At 37.4% G+C, this 9,759-nt stretch overlaps 1 protein-coding gene across 10 annotated transcripts in view; it reads left to right on the forward strand.

Annotated features, from left to right (window-relative positions):
- GUCY1A1 (guanylate cyclase 1 soluble subunit alpha 1) overlaps window positions 1-9,520 on the forward strand; it is a 69,413-nt gene extending 59,893 nt beyond the window's left edge. For 9 of the 10 annotated variants that reach the window (XR_014811964.1, XR_014811965.1, XR_014811966.1 and 6 more), the window contains 2 exons: window positions 2,530-2,684; window positions 8,193-9,520. Coding sequence is in view for 7 of the 10 variants with exons in the window: in XM_021100507.2 (XP_020956166.1) it covers window positions 2,530-2,684; window positions 8,193-8,394 (357 nt within the window). In the remaining 3 variants the exon portion in view is untranslated. The remainder of the gene's footprint in view (window positions 1-2,529; window positions 2,685-8,192) is intronic. The other variant, NM_001018033.1, reaches the window with a different exon arrangement.
- Window positions 9,521-9,759: the final 239 nt, after the last annotated feature.

Here is a 9,759-nt window from a genome sequence, read left to right on the forward strand (position 1 = left end):
AGTTGCAGCTCCAATTCGACCCCTAACCCAAGAACTTCCAGTATGCTTCAAGTGTGGCCATAAAAAGAAAAAAAGAAAAAGAAAAAGTAAAAACAAAGACCTACTGTATAGCACAGGGAAATCTACTCAATACTCTGGAATAACCTATATGGGAATAAAGAGTGGATACATGTATATATCTATAACTGATTCACTTTGCTGTACACCTGAAACTAAGACAACATTGTAAGTCAACCTGTACTCCATTAAAATTAAAAAAAAATAAAGTCCTTATAACAGCATTATAAAGAGGAATCCACAATTCATCAATGAACAAGAGTAGTCAGGTCTCTCAAGCAGCTGGATTTGGAGTCATGTGTTTCTGGCTGCATAGCCTAGGCTTTTACCACGTTTTACCCTCCTGCCCCCTGGGATGGAATCAAAGTGAAAGAATAGGAAATACTTCCCTTTTTTTTCTTTTCAAACTCTGTGTTTTCCTCCAGCATGTCTTATAGATAAATCATCTGCTCACTTATTCCTACTAGGAAATTCCTAGCAATTTCCTCACTAATGTCCACTCACTGAGGCTTAGAAGCAATGAGGTCCTGCTGTACAGAACAGGGAACTAATATCCAATCACTTGTGATAGAACATGATGGAGAATGATGTAAGAAAAAGAATGTATATTTTTCTGTATAGCTTGGTCACTTTGCTGTACAGCAGAAATTGAAAGAACATTGTAAATCAACAATAATAAAAAACTTAAAAAGAAGAAAAGAAAACCATAGATGGACTTTGTCTTATGAGAGGGACCAGTAATCAGGCAGTCAGGATCAGGGAAGTCAGAAAGTATGATGTGACCTTGGAACTTGCTCTGGAAAGATCCTTGTCCAAAACACCTGTGATGAGGGCCTGCCATGAAAAGATCCTACTGTACCACACAGAGAAATATATCCAGGCTCTTAGAATAGAAGCTGATGGAAGAGGGTATGAGAAAAAGAAATGTATAAATATATATGTATAACTGGATCACTTTCGTGATTTGATATTTTATAAGGAAATAAATGATTCTCGAAAGTTTCTGGAACAGATCTGAAATTAGCTGTAAAACTAGAGAGATCTGGAGTCTTCTGGATTCTAAACTACATACAGGTTTCTGAGTACTTGGGCTTTGTTTAAAGTACACAAATCTGGTAAAACTTTTTCTAAATGCTCAATTGAACATAGAACTTGAAAATAAGGAAGATAGTGTCTGATTGTCATTTACAATATCCCCACTTTAACTTGCTTTGTTATAGCAGTACAAATAATGCAATAAAAAGAAAGTATATGTATTTATGTATAATTGGGTCACTTTGCTATACAGAAGAAATTGGCAGAACATTGTAAACCAACTATAATTTAAAAATTCTTTTGGAGTTCCCGTCGTGGCGCAGTGGTTAACGAATCCGACTAGGAACCATGAGGTTGCGGGTTCAGTCCCTGCCCTTGCTCAGTGGGTTAACGATCCGGCGTTGCCGTGAGCTGTGGTGTAGGTTGCAGATGCGGCTCGGATCCCGCGTTGCTGTGGCTCTGGCGTAGGCCAGTGGCTACAGCTCCGATTCAACCCCTAGCCTGGGAACCTCCATATGCCGCGGAAGCGGCCCAAGAGATAGCAACAACAACAAAAGACAAAAGACAAAAGACAAAAAAAAAATAAAAATAAAAAATAAAAATAAAAATTCTTTTAAAGCAAAAAAAAAAAAAAAAAATATGTAGGCACCCCCTAAGATTAGGAAGTATTCAGATCTTCTAGAAGATCCCAGTTTAAAATATTGTCTTAACTGTTCTCAAATTGTTGATAACTTTCAGAATTCCTAAATTCTTACGTCAACATGTTCCAGACTGCTTCTTATATCCAGATATGGTATCCTTCTGGTTTTCCATAGATCCAGATGGTTTTGACCAAAGCATATATGGTTGCTGTGATCCATGCCTCAGTGACTCCAGATTTCTGCTTCTTCTGCCATTTTCTGCTTAAATATTATAATTTTCTTTCCCTACTTGTTAGTCATTTGAATAGTGAGTAGTGTTTGGCACAAAGTTCTGTTAAAGCAAAATACTAAAAACCCACGTTTATATCCTAGGAACTGGCTTCTTTGCCCCCCACCCCCAATAGTGTTTTGGGAAACAACTTCTCAGCTCTCTCTCTTAATGGACAGGGCAGTTCACATTAACAGTCCACAGACACTCTGTCTTGTTTCTGTGTTAACTGTGATAGGTACATATGTGGGACATTGATTCAAATACTGAAGACAGTTGAAATAAAGATGATCTGTGTAATAAACCAAAGTGCATCCATGAAGAAGAGTTAAGAGCTGTGACCCATGCTGCACAAGTGATTTTTAATTGAAAGTGAAGAGTCAAAGGAAGCTGGCTGGAGGTTTTGAGGAAGGGAGGAAGGTGTGGTGAGAGCAAATAGTACAATAATTTAGACAGGGCATTCAAATAGGAGACAAGTGGGAGTGTTTTACCAGTGACCTGGAACATTGCGTTACTTTTCCCTTTCAGATGAGAATTGGACTGCATTCCGGGTCTGTTTTTGCTGGAGTTGTTGGAGTTAAAATGCCCCGTTATTGCCTTTTTGGAAACAATGTCACCCTGGCTAACAAATTTGAGTCCTGCAGTGTACCACGGAAAATCAACGTCAGCCCGACCACATACAGGTACCATTTGCATCCAGCACCTGAATTCTATTATTTTTATTTATATACAGTTGTCATTTTTGCCCATTGGCTTTTTTCGGTCTTCGCAACTTTTTCTTGCTTAGATAACCTTAAAGGAAAAGAAGTATGATAACTTTTATCATCCTCACTTTAACTTTTTTGAAACTACTCATTAGCTTCAGGGGAACAACCTTTCTGAGAAATTGGCTACGTAGCTGTCATCTTTGACACCTATCCTGTCTTCCCCATTATTATTTGTTGCAAGGTGTGTTTTCCTTCCCACAGTACTTGGACAGGTATTCTGACACTATCCAGTGTCCCATAGTTCAGCTCTTTCACCAACTACCCAGAGCTGGCACATAACCCACAAGTTAAAGGGCATGGTCCCCAAGAATACCCTTCAATCAGGTGTCAACTGTGTATCAATTGTATCTTTTTTTAAAAAAAAAAACAAAACTCCAATTACAATGGAAATCCTTAAAGAACATAAAAGTGTTCCAGATCCATATGGTAGCTTAGCCCAAGCAAACTAGGGATTCCATTCTCAGAAATGACTTTTTGTAGCATCTCCTGTCTCCTTAAAACTCCAACCTTTCCTGTCCAGCTCTGACTCTGAGCTGATAACCTTGCTTTGTATTTCACAACAGGAAACAAGGCAACTTGCTAAGAGCTATGCCACCTTCATGCTTCAGGTTTCATGGACATAGGTCCCCACACCTGTGACTTGGGTCGTGGCTCCCATTCCAGTGGGCCAGCAGCCCTACCCCTGTTTGAGATCACCCCCTCCAGTTTTACCCTGAGTGCCTTTTCCTCTTACCTTCTCAAAAACTTTTCTCCCCAAAATATTCCTTTCCTTGGTATCAGGTTCTTCAGTGAAATGATTATTCCCATCAAAATGTAGACACATTTTATTATTGAACGTCCTTAAAGGTAACATCTTCTTTGTCTCTTGTCTCAGCCATCTCCTTCTTTTGACTACGTGCACTCAGTGGCTTGCTTTCTCACCTCCCATTTGCTCTTCTGCACACTCTGATCAGTGTTCTTCCCTCTCATGCTGCTCAGTGGTCCTGGTCCTTATTGAGGTGGATAGCATTCCTTGCTAAAATGAGGGTTGGTTTTGTCTCCTTATCTGTTTCAACATTTTGGAGTTCATTGAATGACTTGGGTGTTTCCTCCTTTAAATATTTTCCTCTTCGGACTTCCTGGCTTTCTTTTCACCCCATTGGCTATACCTCGTTATCTTTTCTTGGGGCCATCTCTCCCCACAAAACCTTGGAAGGGTGTCCTGCCCAGAGCTCTGCCCCTGTTCTCATCTGTGCCCAAAGTTTTATTATCCACCATTTTTATCTCCAGCCAGTCCTGTAATTCTCCCCTGAACCACAGACTCTTTGATGCTGTTCCCTATTTCTACTTGGATGACAAATTGACAAATTACAATTAACGTGGTCATATTAGAACAAATTACTTCCCAACACCCCCAATCCCAGTGAAATCCACCTCACGCAGTCAAGCTCGGGCAGTCTCCTGAAAAGGGCATCACCATCTGCTAGTTGCTCAGTCCACGAACCTCGACTGCTCTTTCTTTCTCCTACTCAGGGTCCCCCAACTCCACCTGCAGTGATGTCCTACACACAACTTTTTCACCCACTTCGCTGCTACAATCCAAGCCCACTGGATGTTGCACCTGAACAGTCCAGTGACACCCTCACCCTTCTGTCCACTCAATTTCCTGTGTGCCTCCACCCCAAGTTCATTTTGCACACAACAAGGTTATCTTCCTAAAGCATAAGTTAGATCTTGTCATCTCTGCATTAAAAGCCCTCCATTAAAAGCCCTCCAATGGCTTCGCATTGAGACCAGAGTAAAACTAAGTTTGTAGGAGTTCCCATTGTGGCTCAGCAGGTTATAAACTTGATATAGTATCTGTGAGGGTGTGGGTTTGATCCCTGGTCTTGCTCAGTGAGTTAAGGATCCAGCATTGCCGAAAGCTGCAGTGTAAATTGCAGATGTGGCATGGATCCGGTGTTGCCATGGCTGTGGGGTAGGCTTGCAGCTGCAACTCTGATTTGACCCCTAGCTTGGGAACTTCCATAAACCGTACATGCTACTATAAAAAGAAAAACAAAAGCTAAGCTTGTACCACATTCTCCTCTCTGATCAATGTCTTGCTAACCCTTGCCCCCTCATTTTCTCCCACTTTCCCCTTATTTCACTGATCTTCTGAAACCCCAGCCTTATTTTTATTCATCAGACTTGCTCAACTAATTCCTAAGTTGAAGATGCCTGTTTTCCATTTCTCTTCCTGGTCATCCCCTATCTTCCTTCTTCTCAGAATTAGGCCTTAAGTAAGATGCTGCCGATTTAAAGAGACATTCCTCACCTGCCCTGGCTGAAGGGACACCTCTACTCACATGTCACCCTCATCTTCTCAGATTATTCCTATGTCTGGAATGGTTTCTTAAGTTAAGGACGAGCAGTAGATTCTATGAGAAGCTGTACCAATATCAATATCATTTAGGACACATCATGCATACCCACACCCCAAAATAGCCATTACTTTTCAACTTCCATGTCCAAATTCTAATCAACCATTGAGAATGTAGCAATATAATGACAAGTAAACATCCCTTTCTTTGAAATGTCATGAGGATTTCTTTTCTAGGGGACAGTTGTCTGCCTTTCTATTTATTTTTTACTGAAGTGCAGAGAACTAACAGAGACTAGGTTCAGTACTGTTTGATGAGTTTCAGGTCAGGGGGTAATGAGAGTGGTTTGTGTGGTGACCCAGGAATCATTAAAGACAATAATGACAGATGAGGTTATAAATGAGCACTGCCCAGTGTGGGCAGTTGGTGGGGGTAAGTTGACCTAGGAACGGCTATAATGACACAGAAGTAGGACTTAAATTCCCTAAGGGAAAGAACAAGAACAATAAAGGGAAAATGGGAGAGATGACAGACAGACTTAGCAGAGTTGATGCAGCAATTTGGAGGAAATGGTGTCCAGTCAGGAGGGAGTGAAGAAAAACCTCCCTCCACCTGTGAGCATCTGCCCTGGGATTATTGCTGCTATTCTTGGATCTCACCACCATCAAGCTTTTATCCAAATGGTTTTATTTTTCCCAGCTGTTTTTCTTATAAATTTGGATCTTTTAAAAAAGATGATTTAATGAATGTTTCTAACTCCATGGCACTCTAATTGTGTTTATCTGTAAGTTTCTTTAAAAAGCATGGTATTTATAGTCAGAAGACAGGTCCTACAGCCCCAAGTACAGGGCTTACCAGATGTGTGATCTTGAGCAAGGCACTTAATAAATTCAAAAAATATGCTTTAAAGCCACTTGTAAATGATCCAGATAGAAAAATAAGACTAGAGAAAAAATAGATTCCCATGCAAACTGTACATATCCTTTTACAACTTGCCCTGAACCTGTTCAACATTGTTTTCAAGATTTTTTTCTAGATGAAAAGTAAATCTAGTTCCTATAAATCTAGTTCATTTATTTACAGTAGTCCTGGAGTTTCTTGGTGGCCTACTGGTTAAAAGATGCAGCTTTGTCGCTATTGTGGTTCAGGTCACTGCTGTGCATGGGTTCGATCCCTGGCCTGGGAACTTCTGCATGCCATAGACACAGCAAAAAACAAAAAACAAAAAACAAAAACACCCTATTCCTAATGCAGCAGTGTACTAGCATTTTCCAGTTTTTAAGGTGTAAATACTATTGCTGTGGCAGATTTCAGGCTATCAATGGTTTAACTGGCTTGCAGAATTCCAGAGTGTTTAACAGTTGTTCTTACAAGCCAGCAAACCTAGTATGGGTGCGTGTCATGTAATATGTATTCTAAAGTGTAAGTAAACCAGTCTGTCTTCTATCCATGGTTAATTAGAAGGGAGCCAGTTTCTCATTATTATCAAACATGATTTGGTAAACAATTTTATACATATGCCTCTAGTTAATATACCCATAAATGGTATTTCCAGATCATGGGCTAAACCCGGTTTCAGCTTTACTAAACATTAATTAGCTATTCAGATTGATTTTACCAATCTATATTACACACTGTCTGAAGGCTTCTTTTCCCAAAGCTGATATTATCAGAATTATTAATTGTTATCAGTATGATGAGTGTTAATGTGATGCCTAAATTATACTTAATAAATCTTGGTTTTTTTGCTTTGTTTAATTTTCATTACTGTCCTAAGAGACATACGTTATTATTATCCTCCTTCAAAAGGCTAGAAAACTGGCATCTTTGCTATTGTTCAAACTTAGATCTACCAGACTTTGACGTTATACTTTCAATTCTGTAGAATTCTGTAATTTTTCACTATATATTACTAAATACTATGCCTTATAAATAATAGATACTCAAGATATTTATAAACCTATGACTAAAACGTCATTTCATTAATTTTATTATTTTGCAGATTACGTATTTATTGACATTCTGATAAAAATTAGTTAACTGAACACTCACTGGTGTTCTACTCAAGGTCTGTAATTCTTGAGACCTGCATTTGTACCCAGCAGTTTCCTCAGTACACAGGAGGGTATCACGGTATCAAACTCACAGCATCACTCTATTCCACTTCAACATGACATTGCAGACTGCGAGTGGGAAGGAAGACATGAATGATTTTCTGTATTAGCTGATTTAGAGCCTATTTCCATCTATGGCCTGAATAATAGGTTAAAGAGATGCTTATTAAGTTTGCATTTGACAGGAACCTAGGGAAGCTAATGGGAAGAGGAGCCAGTAACTTAATCAGTATGCTTAGAATTTAAAACAAGTTTATCATGATGGACAACTGTAGCAAATGGTAAAAGTCAGTAGAACATTTGCATTTAAGAATAAATTTAATTAAGAATTTAAAAAGAAAAAGTATTGCAAATATCAGATAGTGTCAATAAACCAAATTTCACTTTAGACCTACTAACCTAGAATTCATAAAAATTCTATCGAGAGATCCAAAACTTATTCTCACAGATTTTTATATATGATGTATCTTATATATATAGAACTTTTCTTTCACAACTTCTTTTCCATGATTACTTCTCAGTAATATTTATAAAATGAATGAATGAAAGACAGTGTCTTATCTCTTTCAACTCCTTCAATTCTATAACATTATCTTCATTTTTTTTGTTTGTTTGTTTTTTGCTGTTATCATACTTTTGTATTGTTTGGGTTGTTTTCCTGCTACTATGAATTGTACTGTTAGATAGATTAGAGATTTTATCTTTACAAAAATATTTTATAGTTATTTTCCTAATATGAAATACATTATTTGTATTTGGTAGAACATTCTGTTATTGTGAATTGATTTTTCACTGTTCGCTGAAGATGTTTGTAAACATCGTTAGGATTTTTCTGTCAATCACACTGAAGATGGCTGGTTTATTAATATTGATGGGACTATTCATTTAGTTTTGTTTCCTTTTCTTGAATAGACTGTTATGTCAGTATTAGATTTGATTATAAATATTTGGATTTTATTTTTTTCTAGATTGCTCAAAGACTGTCCTGGTTTTGTGTTTACACCTCGATCAAGGGAGGAACTCCCACCAAACTTTCCTAGTGACATTCCTGGAATCTGTCACTTTCTGGAAGCTTATCAGCAAGGAACAACTTCAAAACCGTGGTTCCAAAAGAAAGATGTGGAAGAAGGCAATGCCAATTTTCTAGGCAAGGCATCGGGAATAGATTAGCAAAATGTATACCCGGTTGTAAGTCTTCGGGGTTTGACTCCTTGGAGTGTATGTGAACCTCTGAAAACATATTGGGATTGCAGAGGGCTGAAGAATAGTTTTAACATTTCAGGAACAACATAGTGATCTACTTTTTCTTCCACTTAACATGACAAAAAAATGTATTCACTTCAGTACTTCAACTCTTCAGTGGAAAAAAAAACAACAACAAAGGAAGAAACCTCAAAAAGTGACTTTGGGAGAATAGCTCTGTTACATAACACTTATTTCCTGTACTCAAAACTCAGCACATTGTACATATGTCAGGTAATTGTAGTACCTGGTGGAGTTGCCTGCAGTCTCCTGCCATGGAAGAATGCCTTGGTTTCGTGCTTGTGTTAGTGTTGCCTTAAAAAAGCTCTTCCAATAGAAATGATAGTCTTTGATACCTGAAGCTCCTTGAACCTTTCAACTCTGCATTTTATTACATTTCCTCATTTAACTGTTAGCATGTATAACAAAGTAGATTAAGTTCTTTTTTCTGTTGCGTCTTTTTTTTTCTTTTTTGAGAAAATAAGCCATTATGGGTTAGATGCAATATCAATCTAAAGTAGTTCTTCTGTAAATATCAAGGATTATTTTATAAAAATATTCTCCACATGTGTCATAATAATAAATATGTCCTTTTTTGACATTTTAAAAATTCTACACATGGTAAAGGCTATTTTAATTCATAGGAGCAATTTCATTTCTATTAATTCATTTTTGTGTCATAATCTTCAAGATAAAAGAGGCTTACAGTCTGTATTAAAATGCAATATAATTTAACCAGAAACTACATGGAGGAAAGGAAGCATTCAGGGAACACACCATGAAGTACAAAAGTAAAACATTGACACATACATATACACACACATGCGGGAGTAATTTGGACTTATTTCAGCAGATATCCTGCATTGCTATGCTGAGCCATAGAAAGTTCCAGTAAGCATGATAATGTGAGGAAAAGGAATATGTACATGTATGTGTAACTTGGTCACCATGCTGTATATTAGAAAAAAAAATGTATTGGAGAAATAACAATTGATTACAATTAAGACTACTTGATAAGAAAAAATAAAAATTAAAAAAAATTAAAAAAAGAAAATCTAAGTTCATAATTGACAGATAAGACTTGTTCATTAAGCAGATAGCTTATTCTTAAGTGTGTTAAACACTGGTGTGTATATATGTCCTAAGAATCATCAAGTTTTTTGTCTTAAATACACATCTGCAAATTTTTAAATTCTAGTTGAAATAACTCTATGATTTTTTTAAAAGGAGAGGTTAGTATTGATGAAGAAAATGATGCTGTGATTTCATTATGGAAATTTTGAAACATTTTGC

The sequence above is a fragment of the Sus scrofa genome, chromosome 8 (assembly GCF_054392235.1).
Source record: "Sus scrofa isolate SSC_HxYL_T2T_F1_AM1 chromosome 8, Sscrofa_HxYL_maternal_Yorkshire_Landrace_v2.0, whole genome shotgun sequence".
Taxonomy (NCBI): domain Eukaryota; kingdom Metazoa; phylum Chordata; class Mammalia; order Artiodactyla; family Suidae; genus Sus; species Sus scrofa.